The 25684-nt window shown below is 38.1% G+C and overlaps 6 protein-coding genes across 7 annotated transcripts; 3 read left to right on the top strand and 3 right to left on the bottom strand.

Moving 5' to 3' along the window:
- Positions 1–419: 419 nt before the first annotated feature.
- Positions 420–7075, top strand: LOC115996260 (protein ARABIDILLO 1-like). Of its 2 annotated transcripts, XM_031235429.1 has the most exons (13): positions 420–849; positions 1132–2640; positions 2877–3035; positions 3114–3197; positions 3319–3450; positions 4151–4278; positions 4555–4642; positions 4886–4980; positions 5068–5131; positions 5564–5739; positions 5895–6116; positions 6503–6587; positions 6682–7075. In XM_031235429.1, exons 2-13 carry the CDS (start codon positions 1321–1323, stop codon positions 6862–6864), a joined length of 2736 nt encoding a protein of 911 aa, XP_031091289.1. In that variant the 5' UTR covers positions 420–849; positions 1132–1320; the 3' UTR covers positions 6865–7075. The 2 variants fall into 2 exon arrangements, with proteins under 2 accessions (XP_031091289.1, XP_031091288.1); XM_031235428.1 differs by having other exon boundaries at positions 420–2640.
- Positions 7076–7297: 222 nt separating this feature from the next.
- LOC115996261 (palmitoyl-protein thioesterase 1-like) lies at positions 7298–11207 on the bottom strand. The gene is made up of 12 exons (XM_031235430.1): positions 10925–11207; positions 9919–10003; positions 9517–9568; positions 9402–9422; positions 9257–9310; positions 9092–9142; positions 8864–8926; positions 8504–8569; positions 8319–8357; positions 8126–8242; positions 7805–7897; positions 7298–7691 (listed from the first exon to the last, which is right to left on the bottom strand). The coding sequence occupies exons 1-12, from the start codon at positions 11013–11015 to the stop codon at positions 7476–7478; spliced, it is 948 nt and encodes a 315-aa protein (XP_031091290.1). The 5' UTR covers positions 11016–11207; the 3' UTR covers positions 7298–7475.
- A 505-nt stretch (positions 11208–11712) lies between these two features.
- Positions 11713–13795, bottom strand: LOC115997666 (pentatricopeptide repeat-containing protein At2g44880). Its single transcript, XM_031237259.1, has one exon. It carries the CDS (start codon positions 13764–13766, stop codon positions 11940–11942), a length of 1827 nt encoding a protein of 608 aa, XP_031093119.1. The 5' UTR covers positions 13767–13795; the 3' UTR covers positions 11713–11939.
- A 100-nt stretch (positions 13796–13895) lies between these two features.
- On the bottom strand, positions 13896–16458 carry LOC115997667. The gene is made up of 3 exons (XM_031237261.1): positions 16333–16458; positions 15292–15582; positions 13896–14708 (listed from the first exon to the last, which is right to left on the bottom strand). Exons 1-3 carry the CDS (start codon positions 16441–16443, stop codon positions 14124–14126), a joined length of 987 nt encoding a protein of 328 aa, XP_031093121.1. The 5' UTR covers positions 16444–16458; the 3' UTR covers positions 13896–14123.
- A 2717-nt stretch (positions 16459–19175) lies between these two features.
- On the top strand, positions 19176–20311 carry LOC115997399 (ethylene-responsive transcription factor ERF098-like). The gene is made up of 2 exons (XM_031236943.1): positions 19176–19437; positions 19696–20311. Exons 1-2 carry the CDS (start codon positions 19272–19274, stop codon positions 20187–20189), a joined length of 660 nt encoding a protein of 219 aa, XP_031092803.1. The 5' UTR covers positions 19176–19271; the 3' UTR covers positions 20190–20311.
- A 3504-nt stretch (positions 20312–23815) lies between these two features.
- LOC115996894 (ethylene-responsive transcription factor 13-like) lies at positions 23816–24397 on the top strand. Its single transcript, XM_031236331.1, has one exon. The coding sequence runs from the start codon at positions 23816–23818 to the stop codon at positions 24395–24397; it is 582 nt and encodes a 193-aa protein (XP_031092191.1).
- The last annotated feature ends 1287 nt before the right edge of the window (positions 24398–25684 follow it).

Genomic DNA, 25684 nt, shown 5'->3' on the forward strand with positions numbered 1-25684 from the left:
ATGTGCTACATTTGGGAATTCTTCGATATTAGAAATCACATCTAGTAAAAAACTTTTTTTTTTTTGATTTTGTTAGACTAATAATTAATACTCCGTATTAGATTTTACATTTATAGTCTAACCTAATAAATTCGCTACTTTTGAAAATTTCTCGATATTATAATGTGTTTTTGGAAATTCTTGAATATTAACAAATGGGTCATTTCAAAAATTTATTAATTTAGATTTCACATTTATAGTAGAAGTAGAATAAATGTGTTACTTTTGGAGATCAACAAAAAACCATTTTTTGATGTTTTTGTAGACTAAAGATGTAATTTTTAGGTTCCTTGGAATGAAAAACACAGCCATTGTTACTTTATGATTTATAATGGTGATAAATGTATAAACTGCAATGGAAGATTATGGAAAGCATGAAGTGTAAATACGGATAAGTTCTGCAATAACGTTAAAACTAATGTTTTAAACTTTAATCATCAATTCATCATCGCTGTTGCTCATCTCCCCTGCTGCGTCTTATGTCATTTGCTACTTTTAACGTGCGTGACAACCTTAGCTTCTGTGCTTGAATTGCCCCTACCCTTTCCTCAATTTCCGTCAGCTCAAGCGCTTTCCCTCCGCGTATATAGATACAAGACTTTGGAGAGGCGTATAGAAATTTTCGAGCTTTTTTTTGTGTGATTGCGTGGGTTTGCAGATATAAGATTTGCTGCCAAGTGGAGAGTGAAGGAGGAGTACTTGCCAAGTGTGGAGTTGAGAGGGAATAAGTACTGGGTTCTGGAAAATTTGTCGACTTTTTGCTGATTATATGCATTTAGAGCTGGAGATTTCGCTTATTTATCATGAATGGTATGTTTATTAGTACGAATCTGGAATGGTGAAGTAGTATAAATGTATGGGTTTTAGTAGTGATTGGAATTAGCTGAGAAAATTTGGGGGTGGGCTAGGGTTTATTGAGGTTAAAGGTGAGGTTTTTATTTGGGAAATTTGCTAGTTTTGGAATTGGGGTGTCGGTTTTGGTTGCTTAGTGTTGTTGCTTGATTCATTTCATTGCTTATCCATTAATAATATTTTTTTCCCTTATTTGATATATATATATATATATCGTGTTCTTCACTTCTTCCTTCATAGTGAGGATGGCCGCCGCCGACTCCGGTTGCCGGAACTTTCTGGGATTCTCCGTGCGGCGTCCGTGCGGTAGGTTTTGATTTTGAGTATTGTATGCTTTAAGTTGCTAAACTGGTAGGAAGTTTCTGGGTTTTGTTGATAATCTTTCAATTCCTTTGTAGCTTGAAGTTGTGTGGGTAGAATTGATTAGGTATGAGTAGAAGGGTTCGGAGGAAATTGGAAAACGAGGGGTTCGAGGAGTCGGGTAGTGTAGGGAATGGGAATGGGGAGGTTGATTGGACTAGGTTGGCTGATGATACTGTGATTCAGCTATTTTCCTCTCTGAACATTCGTGATCGGGCGAGCTTGGCATCAACCTGCCGGGCTTGGAGAGCTTTGGGTATGTCCCGATGTTTATGGCAGCAGATAGATCTTCGATCGTACAAGTTTGATGCTGCTACTGCAGCTTCTCTTGCTTCTAGGTGTGGGAGCCTTAAAAAGCTTCGTTTTCGCAGTGCTGAATCTGCAGATGCAATTATACACCTTAAAGCTAGGGATTTGAGTGAGATTAGCGGTGAATATTGCCGAAAGATTACAGATGCTTCACTTGCTATGATTGTGGCTAGACACGAGGCACTGGAAAGTTTGCAGCTTGGGCCGGATTTTTGTGAAAGGATTAGCAGTAGTGCAATAAAAGCAATTGCTATATGTTGTTCTCGTCTGTGTAAACTTAGGCTTTGTGGTATTCGTGGTGTAGATGGAGAAGCCATCATTGCTTTAGCTAAGCATTGCAAAAACTTGATGGACATTGGATTTATAGACTGTCTAAATGTAGATGAGATAGGGATAGGGCAGGTTCTATCCCTTAAATTTCTTTCAGTTGCAGGAACAACCAATATGAAGTGGAATTTGGCTTCGCAACATTGGAGCGAGCTGCCTAACTTGATTGGTTTGGATGTTTCTCGAACAGATATCTCCTGTAGTGCTATTGAAAGAATGTTTTCGTCCTCAAAAAGCTTAAAGGTTTTGTGTGCTTTATATTGCCCAGCACTTGAGAAAAGTCCCACCTTTGTTTCCCATAGCAATAACAAAGGTAAACTGCTACTCACTCTTGTCACAGACATTTTTAAAGAGGTAGCTTCCTTATTTATCGGTACTATAAATAAAGAGAGGAATATTTTTTTGGAATGGAGACAATTAAGCTCCAAGGTAAGAAAGCCAGAGGACATTATGAATTGGGTTGAATGGATCATCTCCCATTCTCTTTTGCGTATTGCTGAGGTCAATCCTCAAGGTTTGGATACTTTCTGGCTCAACCAAGGTGCATATCTGTTTCTCAGTTTGACGCAAAGCGCACAAGAAGAAGTGCAGGAACGGGCTGCAACTGGCCTAGCAACATTTGTAGTCATTGATGATGAAAACGCTAATGTTGACAGTGGAAGGGCTGAAGCAGTTATGCAAGATGGTGGGATACGCCTTCTGTTGAGCCTTGCAAAATGTTGGCAGGAGGGGATCCAGTCAGAAGCTGCAAAGGTAAGACTTTTAAAGATTAGTCTGGCTTGTGATGCAACTTCAAAGGAACAGCATTTGCCTTATTTCTTGAGATTGCATTCACTTCAAAGTTCAAGTCTTGTCTTTGCTCCAAATTTTAGAGACTAGTCTAACCATTTCTTCCTAGAGAGATGGCTAACACGTGACTCAAATGTCTAGTCAATGAGTGCTTATGTATTCACTATCGATTCTTATACAAATTTATTCAACTCGTGCAGGCTATAGCAAACTTATCTATGAATACCAATGTTGCGAAAACTGTTGCAGAGGAAGGAGGTATAAGTATCCTAACAGATCTGGCTAGGTCTGTGAATAGGTTGGTTGCTGAAGAGGCTGCTGGAGGACTGTGGAACCTCTCAGTTGGGGAAGAGCATAAGGTGGTCATCTTTGTAACTTTCAAACCAAAGTGCATTCCTTTAATTTCACTCATCTGAAAAAAAAAGTTGTCTTTCCAGGCTTCCATTGCTGAAACAGGTGGCTTAAAAGCTTTAGTCAATCTTATCTTCAAATGGTCTGTGAATGGTGGTGAGGGGGTTCTGGTATGTGATTACAGTATCTTCCTGCATATGTATGTGCATAAAGCCATAAACATTTCTCCATGCCATTCATGTTGTTAAGACAAACCACAAAAAAAAAATATTTATTGTTTCTTGATGACAGGAACGTGCTGCTGGTGCATTGGCAAACCTTGCAGCTGATGACAGCTGTAGCATGGAAATTGCTTCAGTGGGTGGTGTGCATGCGCTCGTAACGCTTGCGCAAAAGTGCAAGGCTGAAGGAGTACAAGAACAGGTATCAAGATTTTCGATGACTTTAGGAGCTTATTTTGGTGCACATAGTGGATTGAATCTGCACTTAATCTTTACTTTATCCCTCTTGAGCATTAGAATTGCGTATACAAAATTCAATGCAAGTTTGGCTAGTTATTCTTGTATCAAGTTAATTGGAAAGTCTTAAATCTCCAGCCCAGCTGCCCCACCCAATAGAGGTGCCTACAATCCAGTGAGGGGATTAGTCACTGTGTCCGACTGTGGAAACCCTGGGCTACACCCCAAAAAAAAAAAGTTAATTGGAAAGTCATTGTGATCTAATTCATTATCTTTTCATGTACAACAAATTTGTATTGTTTCAAACACCTAGATCTTTTGCTTTTAGTGTGGCTAGTTAATTTACTCTGTTGAAGATGGAGTTCATCTAATTCATGATCTTTTATGGACAAGCTTTGACTAAAACTGATTCTTCTTTGGAACTTTTTCTTTATTCTTTTTGCAATGCTGCTAAATTTTCCTTGTGCAAGAGCTGTTACTAAAATGGTGGCAATTACATGCTCTCTCCTTTTCAAGTATTTATTCATCTGATTCCAACTTATAAAGGATAGCGTGAAATTAAATATATGATCTGTTGCTTCATTGGCATTCATTTCCTAATTGTATGCCTAAAGGAAGAAGTCGCAAATTAATATCATGGCAACTTGGTTTCTGTTACTGTACAGGCAGCTCGTGCCTTGGCAAATCTGGCCGCTCATGGAGATAGCAACAACAACAATGCTTCTGTTGGACAAGAAGCGGGAGCTCTCGAAGCACTTGTTATTCTTACGCGCTCTCTCCATGACGGTGTTAGGTATACATATATATACTTCTTGAGTAATGACATTAAAACATGTGATTTGAACTCATGCTATGTTAGCTTCCATTGCACCATTTTTAGCGTCCAATCCTTTTAAGTTCTAGCAAATGCTGCTATTAACAGTTATATTTAAAGCCGCAACACCTAAATGCATTGATTGCGCTGCATAAACATAAGCAAGTTAAAGAAATTTCAGGCCTCTAGTTCCAATTTCATGATAAAAGCTTATCCAGTATCTCACTTTGAGCGTTTTTATCTGCTCTGAAATAGGCAAGAAGCTGCGGGAGCATTGTGGAACTTGTCATTTGATGATAGGAACCGAGAAGCAATTGCAGCAACGGGTGGTGTTGAAGCTTTGGTATGAGCAATTTAATCTTGAATCTCTTATGTTTCTTTTATAATTTCCTAAATAACGCTATTTTGGGTATTTACTTCATATCGGTATAATGCTCTCTATTGAAAGGAAAGATCAAGATTTCTATGTAAAGACTCTGCAATGTGAAAAGTAGTATATTACCATTGAATTTGTCTGCTTAAAGAATACCTTAATCTTTAACTCCTATGTTTGACAGAGACTTTCGGTTTCTTTTTTCGTTATCAGGTTGCTCTTGCAAAATCCTGTTCAAATGCCTCTCCCGCCCTTCAGGAGAGGGCTGCTGGTGCTCTATGGGGCTTGTCTGTGTCGGAAACAAATAGGTATATTATTTGTCAAATTAGTGGCTAATAAAGTTTTGTTGTGTACTTTCAGAATTAACGCTTTATGCAATGTTGTTCTTGTAATAGTATTGCTATTGGACAAGAAGGCGGTATACCACCACTTATAGCACTGGCAAGAGTTGAAGCTGAGGTAATTTTCGATTTGCTAAAAGAAATATATACTTCCATGTACTCCCTCGATCCTTCAAAAAATGATCTCGTTTCTATTTTGCAATGACCCGGGGAATAGTTCTCTAAATGAAGTCGATGGGTTTATAGGTTGATTTCCAATGATGCCCTTTTTGTTAGATTCAAATGATTTACGCTTATGAAGGGCAAAATGAAGTTACAGTGTAATAAATGGTTAACATGTGCATTAAGTATGGTTTTCCTAAATCCATGTGTTTTTTAAAACGGGAAGTTTTCGTGGGACGGTAATAAATGCTAACTAATGCTTTTATTTCACGAGACAATAAGCTATTCTGGAACTTGAGATGAAACTGACCCGTGCTTTTCCCGTTCGGAATTTTGTTTTATGCCTTCTTGGATCTTCAATGAGCCGTGGATATTTTTGTCATTTCAGGATGTCCACGAGACGGCTGCTGGTGCTCTTTGGAATCTCGCCTTCAATTCCGGTAACGCTCTTCGGATAGTGGAGGAAGGGGGAGTTCCTGCCCTCGTTCATCTTTGTTCCACTTCTGTATCAAAAATGGCACGCTTCATGGCTGCATTGGCATTGGCGTATATATTCGATGGGAGGTAAACTTATCTGATCTGTCCACTTCAGTCAACGTGTTTTTTCGTGGAGTTCTGCTTGCGAATACAAGTTTGCGACACTCGTCTACTTCCGAAATCCTTCTGTTTAATTGGAAACACGTGATTGTGTATTTGTATCTCTATATATTATTGTACAGAATGGACGAAGTTGCGCTTCTAGGAAGTGCATCGGAGAACGCCTTGAAGAGCGTGAATTTACGTGGCGCTAGAAGAATGGCTTTGAAACACATCAAGGCTTTCGTGCTTGCGTTTTCTGATCTGCAAGCATTCTCTGCCGCTGCAATGTCATCAGCCCCTGCAGCGTTGACTCAAGTGACTGAATTAGCGCGAATTCATGAAGCGGGTCATCTTCGATGCAGGTTTGCCTAATTTACATTGCTAACCTATTAGTACGTGTTTGAACCTCCGATGTTGCTCCCGTTTTATCCTTGTATGTTCTTGATGGAGATATTGGAAATGACCCAAGAATATAGGCCCGGGGTCTAGGAGCCCGTAACTCGGGGACCCGGGCAGTGGGCAAGGGCCTTCGGGGCTGGCTTCAGAGGCCTGCCCCGGGCCGTTGGTCATTCCATTACAAGTCTTGTAATGCTCTAGCATTGATCCAAAAAGAATATTATTTCAATTATTTCGTAATTACTATTTTACCCCTATTATTCATGCGAACTTATTGACTCGTACATACCCGGGTCAATTTCTTCCATCAGTTCCCTAAGACCATCTTTTCTCTTTTCTTCCCTTCTTGTAGTGGAGCTGAGATCGGAAGATTCGTTAAGATGCTACAAAACCCTTCGTCCGTTCTTAAAGCATGTGCCGCATTTGCCCTTCTTCAGGTGGGAGATTCCTCGCCTCTAGCTTCGGTTTCTTCTAGTGAACGGTTAATTTATTCTCCCGAGTGTACTCACCGCCTTACGTTTTCCATTGCAGTTCACCATCCCGAGTGGGAGGCATGCGATGCATCACGTATGCCTTCTGCAGAGCCCGAGTGCATCCCGCATTTTGCGCGCTGCAGCCGCTTCAGCCAGTGCTCCGCTGGAAGCGAAAATCTTTGCGAGAATTGTCCTGCGCAACCTCGAGCACCACCAGACAGAATCTTCATTGAAATACTAGGTGGTCTGCCCAATCCTTTGCAACATAGATTCCTTGATGTTTTTCAATTCAACCCCCCCTTTGTACTGTATCTATTTTTAGCTGAAATGTGATATATAGAACCTGTTGGGAAGGCATTGGTACAAAATCCAATTGCTTGAGAATTTTCGTGTTTATGTTTGATGGTATAAACATTCTTCTGAGATGAAGTGTTTGCTTCCTTGTACTGCTATCAGTTTATTTTTATTAGAATTAATTACCAAAATGCCCTTAACTATAGTGAAATTACCAATTTGGTCATCGACTATTTTTTGACCAATTAAATCCCTCAACTTTAAAAATCTTAATCTGATCCTCCGTTTGTTTTGTTGTTAGACATCTGTTAACTTGAGATCAAATTGGTAATTTTGGAGAAAATGGTGCATGGTGCATGTGATAATCCAAAAAACAGAAATTAGAACACACTAAAGGTTCCTTCTCAATGCTTCACTTAGAATAGTGGGATTGTATTACATTCATGCTTTGATCAAAGTAAAATCATATGCTCTTCCTCCCATCCATCATGGAAGAGGAAATCCCCCAAAAAATTCCCAATTAGTGTATGAATATGCTAATGAGAACTGAGAAGTGTCTTATTTGGGAGAGTGCAGCAGAAGAGTTTCTTTGGCAAGCACATCAAGATCTTTGACATTCCAAGAAGATGCATTTTCAACCAAGTATGGCAAAATATACTTTTTCATGTCACCATAGGAGATTTCAAGATGGCTCCCAGTCACATTTATGAACTTCACTTTCCCAGCTTCATCCAATGCCCTCAAACCAATCCAATCTTCTGTGTACAGCTCTGTCTGCAGGATTTCAAGTTCAGAACAAGAACACGGTTACAGAGGCAAATTAGCGGGTTTTAAGGTGCCCAGAAATGGAGGGGAAAAACGCAAAGTTCAGTTGGCGTAAACTTTACCTCCCGGGCAGACAAAAGCGGGCTCCAGGAGCCATCGGAGAAGTATCCGAACCAGGATGTTTCCTTTGGCACCAGAACTTTATCATCGTCAAACTGGCCAAGTGTAAAAGAGATTTTGAGTACTACTGACTTTGTTACAATGCAATATCTGTTCATAATTACTTTCTCAATCTACTGAAGCACCAAGAGTCAATATCGTCTCCACTGAGGCTCGAACCCACAATCTTCCATATGGGAGTGCCACTAGACCACAAGGTCTTGGCTTCGGTGAATGTTTAGTTATAAGAAAATAAATGTAAATTTATAGAACTCTAAACTTACCATGATAAGCACTAAATTTTCCAAGCTAGTAAACCGTTTCTTGTATGTGGAATTCATCTCTACTTCATTGTTGAGCTTCGGGAGAAACTTACATCCTTCTCTGTAGGCTTCGATATCCTGCAAATTCGACACGAAAGAGATGAGCAGACAAAATATGGGCATGGTATGTTCATTTCGAATACCATCAACTTACAGTCGGGATTTTTATATAACCTGCAGGTGCCAAATGATCCTGCAAACAAGTCAATAGTGATAAAGATGATTTAATACGTTTAGAATTCATTAATTCTGCATATTAATTTAAAAGGCCAAGACAAGTAAAAGTACAGAAAAGAGCAAACAAAGAAAATTGGAGAGTATGAACGCCAAAATCCAGACCTGGACAAAGTCGCTGTAAATTGCTAAATCGAGTAAAAGATCCACCATAATGCAGAATACGCCAGACTGCAGAAAAGGAAATTGTTGATCAAAGCTGCATTAATATTCTGTTTTTTTTTTGTGTGTTTAGAAACGAAATCAACATAAACGTTCTTGTTCTTTCTATGGATATTATAGTACCTCGATAATTACTAGATTTTTCTAACTTATTTAGCCACGACGAGAGTAAAGAAAATCCTTGACAAATGAATGGCATAGCGATTTATTATGGCGTGTTGGTATGCACGTGTATACACACACACACACACACATGTGTATATATATATATATATATATATCCACCAATTCAGGATCACTTACTCCGCATAAAGGAACAGAAGCAATCCCGGCATGAGGACCAGCCAGAGATATGAGATTCTTCACCTGTGACAGACAAAAGGAAACAATCAATGCTCAAGAAAGGAAAGATCTCGAACTGAACAATTTCTTGAAAAGAAACTAGAAAAAGAACAAGTTATGACTTATCCACAATTATTCAATACTCAGATATTATACTGTGAAATCAGAAAAGTTCAATTGAATTCTTACCGGAGGGCCTCCATCACAAAACTCAATAAGACCCCTGGCTACCATGTTACCCTGAAAGTATCATAAGATAAGAGCGGATGTTAAGCATAATATGAATATTATGAACGCTCAGAATAAATCCACCGAAACTTTCATTTGATAGACTAAACGTAGGCCTTTATTTACCTGAGAGAGACCAATTATATTGTAACCGTCACTGAGCTCACTCATACTTTTCACCTGCAAGTCGAAGGATCATCTAGCTGAGAACTCGTGAAAATCAGAAATCGAGAGGTAAAAAAAGCAAATAAGTTACAGACAGTTGAATCACCTGCTCACAAGCAAGCTCGGTCTACAAAGACAAGAATTACGGTCAGCTGTTAGTACGTTGTATGCAGAAAGAAGCATCACAAGCAGTAAGCAGAGTCATAAGCAAAGCAGGTCACCTGTTTCGTAAAGGGCATCAACCAAGAATCCCACATCCCATTACCGATTTCTCTACACAAAGGAAAGTTACATTCGCAATTTAGTAAACTTGGAAATACAAAAACGAAGACAAGAATCGCTTAGGAACTTCAAACAGTGTTAAGCTTCTCAAGTTTGGTAATTTTACAAAACTTCTTTTTGTTCTTAAAGAAACTCAACCAAAAGACTATGTTAGCCTTACAGGTAGCATAATTCCCTAAATAAATCCTCAGATTTCTCTGCTTAATATGGCAAACAAATACTGTTTCGGGCATCATTAAAGTCTGCTAATTCTTTCCCTCTAGATCAACAATGTAGAGTCAATTAACTCCGGTAAAATAAATGCCTTCTTCAATCTATCTATTCAATGAAGCAGAACATACATGCAATATCCAGGTGAACCTGACCAATTGCTCAGAACCTGAGTGAATTCACTAACTCCTCCATTACTGCATTTATCAGATATTCCTGAAACACATGAGAATATTTCAAAGTTTGTAACTTCAAGCAACTAAAGTTTCAAGAAAGTATAATTAGGGGCATCATAAGTCCTGAAATGTCTGCAAACAAACATTGGGAATCACAAGAAGCATAAAGATTTTGTGTAACCCAGCCAAATTGGTCACACTGTCAATAAAGTTTAATATGCAAACAAACATTGGGAATCACAAGAAACATAAAGATTTAGGGCAACCGCAACCAAATTGGTCATATTGTTGACTTGATAACGATAATATTACAACATTGACTCCCAGTGAGAGCGACTTATTAACCTTTTTTATTTGACTCGGTCAAATACAGACAACCTACTCACAATACGGACCACTGTACACCCTTGGGGTGGATACAAAAAAACATGGCCAGTTTGGTACAATAGTTAGCATATCCGCGAATTTTGGCTTATTTGACTACTATTAACTATTTGACTTGGTTAAAATTTTAATATAAGTATTTGGTTAATAACTCCAAAATGCTAAAATTTAAAAAGTTACTCAAAACAACTTTTTCAATTAACTTTTTTAGAAAAGAAATTATACCAAACAATTATGCTAACCGCTAATTTATCAAACACATTTCTACAATCAGCTAATATTATCAGTTAGTTACGTTTTTAGAAAAGAAATTATATCAAACAACTATCAGCTAATCGCTAATTTACCAAACATATTTCTACAATTAGCTAATGTTATAAACTAGTTATACACTCTAACCCAATAAACTAACATCCATTTACCAAATAGAGTCGTAAAGACTCAAGCTTTACATGGACAATATATAGCAAATGCAAGCTGACAACTGAGGAGACAGGGGTTACTTCAATACTCTACTGATTGCCAGAAAGTGGCAAAGCTTTAAGAGCAAAGAGAAGAGGAATAGAGACAAAATTACCATGGAAGACAACAAAGGGCAGAGCAGCTGTGCATCTTTGGCGCAGAGTAGTGAGAGTGATAATGAATATGAATGTGAAAATCAACTTCATCTTGCCAAAGATTGGGTGCTGGGTCTAACTACTATACGCCACTGCTAAAGAACTATGGATGTGGTTCGGAAAATATAATAGTGTTTGACTTCATCGTGGAACACGAGACTCAATTGATTAAACCCACAAAATTTAATGCTCCCAAAACCGCGCAGAGGGTAGATGGAGAAAACCAGAGGGCAAGGGTGGGTGGTTGGTGACTTACTTGGTGAACAACGCGCCAAGTTGTTGTCAAGTAATCTAATACTGTACAAATCATATTTGTTTGGAATAATTTTTTTTAGAGTGAATGTGACACTTTGAAACATTCTTGAACATTTAGGGTTGAGCATATAATATATAAACATAAATCTTCAATTTAACTATCTGCTTAAACTCTTAATTGATGACTGAGATGGAGCATATGCTTTAAGTTTTTGAAATGCTTGTAGGTGTAGGTAAGAGTTTTAAATTGCCTACAAAATTTGAAAATTTGTTGTCCTAAAACTTTCACAATTTAGTTTGACGGAATAATAAAAAGTTAAATCACAGTAACTCAGCTGTCCACTAAATGAAAAGACTAGTAATACATAAAATTATATTTGTTGTCTTGAAATCATTTGATTAGAGGAAAAAGATTAAAGGGGATATAATATTCAACCCTGTTAGAGAAGTTCAAGTGATCGACTAATCAATGTTTAGTTTTGTTCCCAGAACATGAAATTAACGAGAAACTTTGATTAATTAGTGGTGATGAAGATCTCGTATGCAAAAGAGTACATGGCACATGAGAACTTATAATCATTTGGACAACTCGAGATTCAATTCATGAGCATAGGAATCTAAGATATAGTCTATCAAAGCTAGAACTGCTTAGTTTGGTGAAAATAAATATAAAACGTTGCCAAATCAAATAAGGTAATTGAATACAAATTTGAGCATAAATCAAGAGTCATCCAATTCCAAATTGAGTTGGTCTGCATAAGGTGTGTCATGCATCTTCATCTTCATATGCATCTGCAATTGCTCTAAAAGCAAATAAATTTGCTTCAAATGGGGATGAATCTTGTCCCCAGATACAAATTCCCAAACCTTACTATTTACTTCAATCAAGCTGCAACCCACCTCTTTCTTTGCCCCTTTTTCCCTCATTAATCCCTGGATTTCTTTCACATCTTTCCATCTTCTCTCTTTGGCATACAAATTCCTCAGCATAACATAGTTCCCATCATTCCATGGCTCCATTTCCATTGCTTTATCTTTCACCTTCTCTGCCCTACTCACATCCTTTGCATATCCACAGGCAAACAGAAAAGAACTCAGAATTATCCCATTAGCCTCATATGGCATGCTCTCCATCAATCTTTCGGCTTCTTCCAAGCATCCTGCCCTTCCCAACAGATCTATCAGACATCCATAATGCTCAATCTTGGGCGTGAGGCCATATTTCTCGATTGCTTTAAACCATTTCTTCCCGTCTTCAACTAAACCGCCATGGTTACAGGCTGACAGAACGCCGAGCATTGTTACGCTGTTGGGCTTGCATCCACTGCTTGTCATTTCTGAGAATAGATCCAGTGCTTCTTTAGCGCACCCGTTTACTGCTAATCCGTTTATCATGGCGTTCCAAGTGGACACCTCTTTGATCTTTATTTCGTCGAAATAGGTCATGGCTTTCCTGATTTCCCCGCACTTGGCATACATATCAACCAGCGCGGTGCAAACGTTAGGGTTTCTTTCGAGCTTCTTAGTCTTCACGAGTTGGTGAACCCGGACGCCCAAGTCTAAAGCTCCCAGTTCAGCAATGGCGGGGAGTACGCTAACGACTGTAACATCGTCCAGCTTCAACTTAGTCCTTGTCTGCAACTCATGAAACAACCTCAACGCCTCGTGTGGTTGTTTGTTTTGGGAATACCCGCCAATCATTGCGTTCCAAGATGATATGTTCTTCTCGGGCATCATATCGAATAGCAGCCTTGCTTGATTCACATTGCCTACAGTGCAGTACCCATCAATCATACTGGTCCAGGACACCACAGTTCTATCTGGCATTTCACCGAACAAACTCTCAGCCGACTTCATATCTCCTCGCTTCACAAAAGCATCAATCATCAGATTAAACGCTGCAGCGTCTTTCTCTGGAATCGAATCAAAAAGCTCCTCCGCAATACCCATATCCCCAAACTTGACATACCCTCCAATTAGAGCAGTCCAGGCCACAGAATTCCTAACAGTCATTTCATCGAACACCTTCCGTGCTAGATGCATGTCCCCAAGCTTCCCATACATATCAACCAGCGATGTTGCCACATACATATTCGAGACAAACCCAGTCTTCAGCGCATGATTGTGTACTCCCAGGCCATCCCAGAAAGCTACTTTCCTCAAGGCACAACACTTTGCCAAGCTCGAAAATGTGTAATTGTCAGGCTTAAAACCAGTATTTCCAATCAAATTTCGGTACAGAATCATTGCTTCGACGACATGCCCCGTATCCAGATAGGACTTTATCATGCTGTTGCAAAGGAAACTGTCATCCTTCTGGGGACTAACGTCGAACACGCGGCGTGCGTGGTCGATTCCGGCGATTGGATCGGCGGAGGAGAAGGCGGTGATGAGTTTGGTGAGGTTGATGTTGGTCTCAAGGTTGTGCCGGAACATAAAGGCGAGAATTTGGAGGAGAGTCGCCATGGTGTTTTTCCTCGTATGGAGGAGAGATAGACATCTTCTCTCTAACGTGCTCCATTGTCTTCTGCTTCCTTCTTCACTCATTGACAACTAAATGCAGGTAATCAACTCTTTTTAAATGTTTAATTGAAGCAAGATGGAGGGAGATTCAAACCGGGGGCATTTTGGTAATTTTTCGGTTCGATCTTCAAATTAATCAAAACTCAATACAAATCCTCCAATAAAAGACTCAAAAATCTATTCCCCAAGAAGGGAAACTCTGAAATTCTTTTTTACATATTACATTCGGGATATCTGAATTCACCCCAAAATTTGACTCTTACTCGAGAAATGCCAGCTTAGAGCTCTTTAACAAAATGTATCCTTGAAGTTCCTCAAATGCTCATGTTAAAATTTTCTTGATTTATAAAGGTTTTCAACATGTTAATGGGGCTACTCAACTCAAGTGAAATCCAAATGCTCAATAATTTCAAAATGCATCTGCAGATCTGGAGGCAAGTTACCAAAATAAATTCTTTCGCGAATGTATAACTTCCCCATGTTCTTGTGAGCTGCTCCTTTAAGAAGCCGAAGAAGTTCGTCTTTTTCCCTCCGGATCCAACTTCGTCTGCCATCGTTCCACTGTCTGGGGGTCCCATGGAGGAAAAAACGAATGCCCGGTGCTCCTTGCCTGAGGCGATCAGAGATTTTATCAATCGTGTCTTTGTTGGTGAGATATGCTCCTTCAGTGTTCAGACCGACATCCACATAATGGAACTCGGCTATGCTGTTTAGAAAGCTTTCTTTAGTAGTGGGCGTGATCTCGTCCTGTTGCTGCGTAGAAACTCCACTTGTGGCATTTTTGTTCGCTTGGTCTTTATCTTCAGAGGGCGGGACTGGCGAGAAAGCAAGCTCGGTAACTAGCTGGTTAAGTACAGTACCGCCCTTACTAAACCCGAGGAGTATCGTCCTAGGCTTGTGAGAATACGACGTAGAAGCCTCACCAACAAAAGGTTCTTTCCGCTTCCCTGCAGTGGCGTTTTTCGCCTGTGATAGGATCATAGGAACAACTATCAGAGGTTATAAATTTCCCCATTATTCACATGCTCGGATCTAACTGTTGAATGCTAAACCGAAAGCCAGAAATGAGAACTATAATTATAAAACAGGAACCACCCGAGGTAATTTCATGACTATGAGGAAAAAACGGACATAAATACGTTATGCAACTCATTCCAAATTATGGATATGACAAATGTGGCAAGTTTGCAGATAAAGTTAACATTGTTTTCAAATGGTTGTTTCAGAGCCTGAATCCATGATATGAATAATGAGTGAGCACTAGTCTTTACAGCAAGACTAAGAAGGGTGAAAGTTAATTCGGAAAAGGTCCAAACCAAAAGCAAAAAACGATTTGAAATAGATTTTGGAACGACAGAAGCAAAATATGGATCCTTACAGTAAACTAATCAGAAACAGCCATTCCAACCATTATTCTTGTCACCTAACACTTGAAAAATGCATCGTTCTGTTACCAATTTGTGAGCTTAAACATGAGAAGTGCAGTGAGATAACGAAAACAACAAAAGAACTCCCATAAGGTGCATTATCAATGAGACAATGACATTACCTCTTTCAGGCAATTCCACAAGAGCAAGATAATTGATGAAGAAGCCGGGAATTCCATGGCATCATAAACTTTGGGCTCTCCATATTCATTAACGGAAGGGATGAAGTCGCTGTAAACACCAAAAGGGCCATTAAATACAGGCGCCTCAACGACCCAAGCATTGATGGAATTCCCAAATTTAGAAACCAAAATTTCAGCAACTCTCTGCAAATCTGATAGCCTCTCAATCACAGGATTCCCCGTCCCTTCAACTCGATCTCCATTGAAAAATATAGCATTTGCAACAGGCACCTACACCATCACCACCAACTCAACATGAACAATTAAACATATCTACCACTTTTTACAACCAAATCATCAATTTGGTCTGACAGATTCAGTTCTTCATACAAACTCATCCACAAACATGTATTATTGGTAGCAGTCCACTTAGAGTCCTTTTTTATCAGAACATTCGCAATTGGTCCTAGTATTATTGTGGCATGACCATTTTTGGTCCTTTAACAACAAAACAGTTTAAACGCCGTTAAATACAAAAGCATTTCAGTCTTTAATTATAGATTTTTTTTAGAAAAATAAACTTAAAAATATAGTGGTCTCAACCCGTTTTGTATAAAAAAGATCGAAATGCTCTTGTATTTAACAACATTTTATTGATTTTATTGACAGATGACAAAAAATGGTAATACCGAACCGAATGATGATGTTCTAATAAAAAAAAAAAAAACTAAAAGTAAACTGTCGCCTATAAAATTAGGACAAAAAATGGAATTAACTCCAACTAATATAACTAAAATTCATGGCCTTTTTTGACAGCCATTTCACAGAAAGATCAGTTCTGAGTACAAGTGAGCGCCAAAGAGTATGAATTGTTTAGAAACTTCTTATTCTTTTGAGCTGAAATTACACTGTATACGATTCAATAGAGCTATTTTATTTACATAAAATGAGAAACTTGATGGTTTTGATGAAACAGACCGATCGAATACAAGCTAAGCTAAATGGAAATTCGAGCAGAAAATTAAGGGAAGAAGAAATTACAGTGAAGTTGTTGGTAGAAGGAGAGAAGCGAAGAGACGCCGCAACTCTATAGTACGTTGTGCCGGTACGTGTGTACAATGGCACCTTCAGGATTCCGCTCCAGCGATCCATGAAAGAAAATGGATTCCCTCCAAACCGCAAATAACCGAAGAAGAAGAAGAAGAAGAAGGTCCAAGTCGGATCGGGTTCGGTTGTATTCTTTTGGATCCGGGACCATTGTAGATTGATCCAAGAGCCCAGATTACTGGACCACCTCAGGGCCCAAGTTTACAATTACATGGCCCTAAAACTCTTTAACATGGAGTACATAATGTACCTACAGTACAAAAATAATGTACCTTCAGTACAAAAATAATATACTTTTTATTATTGGTCCACACAGCTGTGTGGACCATGGTCCATGCAATAATTTGCCACGTACAAGCGGTCTTTATATCGTGAACCATGGTAAAAAAAGGGCACTGTTTCTTTAAGAAAAAAACGGTTCTCGTCACAATCTAACGGAGTTTCGTAAATGATATTATAATTTATCTCAAATGATACTGCCTCATATTTGTTTTTATATTATCAAATTAAACTGTAGTTATATCGAAATGGAACTTTATTTGTGTTGAAAGGAAACTGCAACGCATATAAAATGAAATTAAACAACAGTTTCACATTGTCCAATGAAATTGTAGTTATATTGAAATGATACTGTAGTTGTGTTGAGTAGGACAACTACTGAGAGTGAGATTTAAAACTACTTCATATCCAAACTGAAAGATCGAACCATTGACGTTTGCTTAAGTAACCATTATAATCTTTAATTAACATTATAACCTTAATTCAACAGCCGCCGTAACATACGATTTGAAATTCATGTTGGGTCAACCCATTAAACAAACATAACCCATGCATGCATATCTGGCTTATTGTTCCACTTAGTCACAAAACCTAGTTATATTCGTTATCTATCAAAGCAAATTTGTTCCACAAAGCACACCAGTAACTGTAGCCTAGAACAACTCAAACCGTTCTAGTGCATGAATATTTAGATTATTGGAGGATGAAAAGACATGTGTACAGTGATAAAACTATGTAAAGACAAAGGAGGCTGTAAACTCTTGGAGAAGATAATATATTTATTAGATCGATTCTTGAAAGCGAGAAGGCTTGAATTGAATTGAATCAGATGGGACATTTAATGCTTTCTGCAAATATTTCATTATTATTCAATCCATTATTCCATGCCAGATTTGCAAAGAATTTAGTAGGTCAAAGATAGCTCGCTACAAATAATTAATTTAAATTCATATTTTATTTTGATATTTTCTTTCGAAGATTGTCATTTATTATTATTATTATTATTATTATTTTTAATCCAACCACAAGTTTCAAAACTGCATATAAAAATGACTAATTTCTGTCATACTATATATAGCCATATAAGACCTCAAGAGTGACAAAAGTCCGTAACGAACATGTCCCTTGATTTACTAAAAAAGCTTAAAATTATTATTCAAAAGTACGATGTGCGTGAAGCTCACATTATGATCCTAACCAGCGAAAGACAATAAGGAAGTAAATGAGTTTAAATTATCCATAACTGACTGACCCAAATCAAGAAGGTCAATAAGCATCTCACGTATGAAATCATTTAGAACTTTGTAATTACAAAATTAGCTGTTGATCAACTTGGTTAGAGTTGTCTCATAAATACAATATATTCTTGAAAGACAAAAGCCGTAAAGGACATTTGGCGTTGAGATGTAATCCCTATTAATATGGGATTTGTTCCACGCAGGAATATATAATTCCTAGAATCACTTCGAGCCGATATTGTCTTGTTCTTGGATTACCCCATCCACAGTCAAAGAACCTGCGCGACTAGGGATAGTAAAATGAGTACGTGTAGTGTTGACCGTCAATGAAAATGGCTTCTCAATCTGTCATTTAGTACTATTCCATGAAAAATAACGTTTTTTATATAAAGAAATTGTGGAGTAAAATTCAATGAATGTTAAAACGTTAAAATTTTCCACAAAGGCTGGTAAATTATGCAAATTTATTTAATTTCACTTTGTGAGTATTTTGATCGAAATGATAACATCATCATTCATCAATCATATGCAAGAACCGATTTTGTACATATATATTATTAGGAAAGAGAGAGAGGGGAGGGGAGGGAGAGACTTAAGTATTTTAAATTTTAGTTTAAATTTTAAAATTTGAAATTAAAACTTTGGTTTTTATATGTTGTTAATTAAAAATTACTTTAATTTAACACTTTAAGTAGAAGTTGACTAGAGACGAAAAATATTTTCAATTCTCGATGGAGACATGGAGTATACTCCTCACCCCGTCTATCCAGTCCCGTTGTCATTTCTAGTTGTACTAATATAATAAACACCCGTACCTATACGGTAAACTTTCCCCTATATACATAATAGTTTGATTACAAAGCATTACAAAATATGCAACTCAATGATTACAACCTCGCCTATATATAATACATTTGTAATGTTCTTTTGAACATCATGAATTACATGCATGCTATTGAGACATATCTAATTCTTTATATGTTCATTGGCACTACCTCTTTCTACTACTAAAAAAGTTTTCTGAAATGTAATCAATCACAAAAAATTAAAATAATATTTTATAAAAAATGAATCACTTTTCAGAAAACATTTTTAAAAAGTCATTTTATGAATTTCTAAACGCATCTTTTGAAAAAATATATATATAAAAGGGTTATATAATACGCAAGTGTATGCGTCATGCATATGGAAGACGACTACTGCCAGCAGCCTATATATATAAGCGGCCTTGCCATTCATGTTGCAACACGAAAACCTGGCGCCCGACAAAATATTTCATAATAATCTGAGAACGATAAAGTTTGTTACGTACTAGAATTTTCATTTCATTAGAGACAGCAAAGAAGATCAGAGAAAATGGAGTTGACGGCGATGGCGTCGTTGGAATATGACCTTGCAATTTTTGATTCAATTAATCATCTCCTCCACCAGCAAGACTTACCGGAGTTTATGTTTTCCGATACCGGCTTCGAAGGCACCGGAAATGAGGCGTCGTCGTCATTGGGAGACTCCGGCGAAACTGGTAAGCATACATGTGGTTGAGATTATTTATGCTCATTTTTTTTGTTCTAAATGTCTTCCCGTAGATTAGCTATAGTTGTAATTTCTTGCTATTTTTTTTATTTTTATTTTTTTGAATATAACTGACTTTATTAAATTATAGTATCTGTTCATACATACTTCTGAGACTCAATCTTATGACCTCTCATATTAAAAAGTCACTACATGCCATCTTTTCTTCGGTCTGTTAATAAACACAGCTTTACTCATAACCTCACAGAAGCAACAACGGAGGTGGGGACGGTGGCGCCGCCAGAGTGGAAGAGATACCGAGGGGTGAGGCGACGGCAATGGGGGAAGTTCGCGGCAGAGATAAGGGATCCGGCGAGGGGCGGCGCGAGGCGGTGGCTAGGGACGTATGAAACGCCGGAGGAGGCTGGTCTGGCTTATGATCGAGCCGCGTTCGAGCTGCGGGGCACCAAAGCTTTGCTCAACTTTCCCGGGCTAGCCGCCGCCGGCATTCCAGAGCCGGTTAGAGTGAAACGTCAAAAACCAAAGCGGCGTGCGCGTCCGCCGTCGCCGTCTTCATTGGAACACGGCGGCGGCGGCGCCTCAAAGAAGAGGAAAGTGAATGTATTAAACAGCCTAGCCGCCGCGACCGCCAAGTTGGGTTCTCAGACCATGCTAGAGATGTTCCAGAAGGACAATTCATCAGTGTCCATTATTGACGCCCAAGTTGATCTAGAAGAATGTCTCTGTTTTTCAGAAAATTAACTTTTTTGTTTGTTTGTTTGTTTGTTTGTTTTTTTTTTGTTTTTGAAATTTGTTTTTAATAAAGTTATGTTGTTTAAAAAGATAATGATAAGAGAAATTATAAGGTGGGTGTCTGAATTATTCTTATCAGTGCAATGATATATTTTATAAAAAAAAAGAAGAAGTAAAACTTGTATGAGATTATCCCATGGATTCTTATATGTGAGACATGTAGGGTCATTATAAAAAAAAGAAAAAGAAGAAGCATAATACTAATTAAGAATAGTGTATTTGTTATTTATAAGCAAAAATATAATACTTTTGATTGAGGATAAATATAATAGTGTATTACAATTTTCTTTATAAGTAATGTTGACAAGCGTTTGTTACTTATAAAAGACAAAAGTATTACATTTTCTATATAAGAAATAAACATTTTATTTCTGATTTAATATTAAAATTTTTCAGTATAAGTATTAATACATTTCATCTTGATCGGGTTTGCTTAACCGATCACACAAGTTTTTACCATTAAAAAAAGTTTGAAATAACTCCATGTGAAAAAGTTTAACCAAAATAATGACTCAAAATAGTAATATTAAAGTACGCTAATCATGCTCAATTCATTCATATTGAAAAAAAAAAGAAGTAATTTTTAATTCTATGATAGATAGAAATTAAATACCATAAAATTATAAATAGTGATTATGATGTATCCTATAATATTGTTTTCTATTCTCTAATTCTTTAGTTAATAAAGGGGCCTAAATTTTTTGCTTTTTGTGCCTTTTATCTGGGATAAATTAAAAAATTAAACAAAAAACTGAAAAGAAGAAATAAAGATCATTTTATTAATTTAAGGACATGTAAAGAAGTTTGATTGGTTAACTGGTTTCAGGTATGCTTTATGTTGTACTAGTTTGTTTGATTTGACATATACTTGTAGAGTTGTTTATTCTTCACCCATTGCTCAGATCTTTCAATTCAAAGCAAGAATATGATCAAGAATAATCTTATTAATATTAACCCAGCCTGGGCCCACTTGTCCCAAATTAACAAGATAATCACCATATTTATTGCCCTCACTCTGTTGAGACGTGAGAAAATTTTCAAGTCCCTGGAAGCGACATTATTAATTGCTTACAATCCCTAATCATGGGTGACATACAAACAATGGTCAAAACTTGTATCCCCAAGCATAACCTTCATCATAGGCAATCAGGTTATGGTGTTGGAAGCTTAAACTCCTCACGTAAATATTTCTTTCATTGTTTATTATCTACTTTAACATTGATGGGATATGAGCCCGGGAGACCGAGAGAGTAGCGATGACCGGTGAAAAGAGAAAAACGACGAGGAGGTGCGAGGTTAATTATTAACCCGTTAAGAGGAGGTGGCCTGGCACAGAGTGGGGTGACTAGGAGAGGATGTGAGAGGCGGATATCGATGCGCGGTAGTGCATGTGATTAGGCCAATCAAGAAGGAGTCGGTCGGATACCACCACGTACCCAAAACGTGTGAAGAAGGCGACTGGACGAATAGATGGAGGAACCAAGCGGGCAGGGCGATCGGATAGAGACGAACTAGCTAGGTTGATAAGGACGAGTGGATGACCGAGCCAGGCAGGTAGGGTCGACTAGGTAGAGAGGTTAGGCATGAAAGCAAGAGGATTAGAAGAGCTGATTAAGTGAAGGCGAGTAGTGGAAGAGGTCGGACGAGCAAGACTAATAACAAAGTGTCTTAGGTGAACTAAAGCATCAGGTCATTAATGAAAGTCATTAAAGAAGAGTTAATGTCCATAATGAAAGTACCGTTGCAAGTGGCGGATCGACGCGTGGAAAGCGGAGCCGGTAGCCATGATTAGCAATAATTATTGTGACTGTAGCATTACTGGTAGACTGACGGTTAGACTCGGTTGGACATGTATAAAAGCCTGAGGAAGGCGTTGAACAAAGGGTCGGCAATTCTGAGAATACACAAGAGAATTTGTGAGGAAGCCATGCATACCCTTAGTGCAAGCACCATACGGAGTATTTACCTCTGATCTCTAGGTTGGACAGGATGAGATGGACCAACAAAGGAGACAATAACATTTCGGACATCATAAGTTTTCGATTCTAGAAAGCAAGCAAGAGGCGTGAATTGAGTTAGATGTGACATTTCATATCTCATTAATTTTCTCTCTTGTAAATATCTTAGTAAGTACACTGAAGTCTATGACGGTCTTATTTCACTATAGCCATATCGGGAAAGCAGTCCGCAGTCAAAGAAAGCTCACTAGTCACTAACTCACTACTACTAATTAATTAAAATATTTAATTATTATTATTATTATTATTGTTATCATCATCATCATCATCATAATCATTATTATTATTATTTTAAATATATTAAGTTTTTCCGGTTAATCCTAAACCTCATAACTCCAGTCCAAGAGTCATTGGATGAGGTAAATTATAAATCTTCCAAACAGCTTCTCAGTCAGTTCATGTTGTTGACTATGAGCACAGAGATCTCATTTTTACACTTTCGCCAACTTGAGAAATTCAATCTCCAATCTAAGGATGAGCTCAAGGGTCCAAACTCTGATCTAGTCAAAAAAGTCCTAACTCCCAGACTTGTTGGTGGGAGTTGAACAAGTCACCAAATTTCAACACCATTGTTACTTATTGGCTTATTGCCCGGCATACTATCTTATTAAACTAGTAAGCTAAACTCGTTGGGTGCTATATTTAATTCTCTTGTTTGAGCTAGATGAGATATAGACCATCAAAGGAGACTAAAACATTTCGGACAACATACGCAAAGGCTTGAATTGAATGAGATGAGACATTTCACATCTCATATATTCTTTCTGGAAATATATCAGTAATAAGTACACTGATGAGGTCTATGACGGTCGTATTCCACCATAGTCCATAGCCATATCGGGGAGCAGTCAAAGAAAGCTCACTAGTAATAATTAATTAAATTTTTTATTTTTATTGTTAACGAGGTGACTCTAAATTTTACCTCAATTTAATATTTATCTTAATCTTTTTTTTTTTTTCATTTTTAGTCTTACTTTTTTTTTTTTAGGACTACTGACCAATCGCGCGCCGAGAATAAAATCCGACCGACCCATGATTAGACCTTAATACACCATCCATCAAGGTACATGCATAAAAGCTTGGAGTCAAGTAACTTGACGATAATTGAACTATATATTTCTATTTTATATACATCATGCTCAACACAAACTCATAAACTTTAACTTGATTTTAGTACCAAATTAGAAGAGATAATGAGTGGATGGAACAATTTTAATTTGTCCCTAAAAGTCACGTAACCTTCTGATCTGATCAAGCTCGAGCTACGAATTTCTTCTTTTTGCACCCCACAGATTTGACTTTTTCTTGTACTGGTATGTGGAAAACTTTAGGTGTATACGTCATCCACATATATGCACTGCCAACAACCTAGCTCTATATATAGCCATATAGGCGCTCAACGTCTTCATCTTCATCTTCATCTTGAATTGCAACCAAAAACAAAAAAAAAAACATGGCGGCCGACAAAGTATTTTCATTTCGTAAAAATTAAGGTTGTTGCACTTGCATATATACTAGAATTTTGATTATATATATTATCTAGAGAGAGTAAAGAAAATGGCGTCGTGGGAATACGACCTTGCAATTCTTGACTCCATGGACCATTATATCCTCCATCACTTAGACGCCGACGACCTCCCGCCGGAATTTACGTTTTCCGAGACGGGCAGTTTGAGCTTCGGAGTCACCGGAAATAATGCGGCGGCAACGAAGGACGATTCCGCGCCGGCGCCGGAGACGGAATGGAAGAGATACCGGGGAGTGAGGCGACGGCAATGGGGGAAGTTTGCGGCGGAGATAAGGGATCCGGCGAAGGGAGGCGCGAGGCGGTGGCTGGGGACGTATTTAACGCCGGAGGAAGCGGCTCTGGCTTACGACCGAGCCGCGTTCGAGCTGCGCGGCTCCAAAGCTTTGCTCAACTTTCCGGCGCTGGCTTCCTCCTCCGGCTTACCGGAGCCGGTTAGGGTGAAACGTCAAAAGCCAAAGCCGCGGTCGCCGTCGTCATCATCTTCGTCGGAACATGGCAGCGCCACCTTAAAGAAGACGAAAATAAATAATGTATTAAATAGCCTAGCCTCCGCAACAGCAAAGTTGGGTTCTCAGGCCATGCTAAAGATGTTTCAGGAAAGTTCCGAGTGAAAATTAAACAAACTGTCCAAACTAAATTCTTGGACGGTTAGTGTATAAATAGCCAGCAAGCAAATGTATGTTAGTGACTTAGTGTTCCGTTATTATCATCAGTATCTGTTTTTTTTTTTTAAAAAAAAAAATTTTGAAAAGTTTTTGTAAGAGTGATTAGAAAAGAGAATACCGGATGAAAAAGGAAAAAAAAAAAAAAAGAAGAAAAAAGAAACAAAAATTAAAAGCTGACAACACCTTAATGAATCAGCAAAATTGCAGTTTTATGCGCTGCAGACCAATGGCGCTTCAGCGATGCTTTATATATTATTTTTTTTCTTCTTCTCCTGCAAAATCTTGGAGCTTCACATCAGCTTCCTTCCTCAACTCAAGATTTATGCTATGACAATATCCTTCAAATAACAACAGATATTGATGCTCTAACATTCTTTTCTTATTAACTACTTTTAAACTTTTGAGTCCGTTATTAAAACATATGGCATTTCCATAATCCATATATATGGTTGCATGCCCTCACTGACCTATCGGCTATCGGGTCCCCCATTGCCACTTAAGAGACTAGGGAATGGGCTTGAAGGCTTCTTCCCAACCAAGTTAGGTCGAGAGGTTAATAAACACGTTCCTTCTTTATTTCCTATTATCGATATTTTGTACACTAATAGAAAGTGGGGATTAGTGATGAAGATATACAAAATATATGTCTCGATCTTCTTGACCAAATCCGACTATCATATTGCTTTTCTCAACCTGTGAGATTGGAAGGGTGACATTGCCTAAACAAGTAGATGAGTGGCACATAGGGATGCCTATTATTATTTTATGTTTTAATATAACTAGTGAATTGAATATTATTACTTTATTATTTGTAAGTAATATAAATATTATTTTAATTATTTTTAATAAGATAATAATAAGTGGTGGGTACCCGTGGTGGGCACCCGCACCTCGTGAGGTGAGATGGGTTTTGATCGTTCACTCGATGCGCGAGACGGGGTGGGGTGGGTGGAGAAAATATAAGGTATGCCAGGTGGTGGATGTAGCTCTCCCTAACCCACCCAACCTATTTATCATCCCTAATGGCACGTGAAACGTCTCTTAATTTAGCCATCCCTTCTATTCGGGTCACTTTAGATTAGACACGTGGTGTGACTAACCAAGTATCCACGTGCACATATCTCTGTTGATAAAATCTCGACATGTGTCCACAATTTAGTACTACAATTATACATATGAGATTTTGAGTTTTTTTTGGAAGAAAGAGTGGGGGTGGGGTGGGGGGGGGGTGGG

This window comes from Ipomoea triloba, chromosome 11, assembly GCF_003576645.1.
Source record: "Ipomoea triloba cultivar NCNSP0323 chromosome 11, ASM357664v1".
Classification (NCBI taxonomy): domain Eukaryota; kingdom Viridiplantae; phylum Streptophyta; class Magnoliopsida; order Solanales; family Convolvulaceae; genus Ipomoea; species Ipomoea triloba.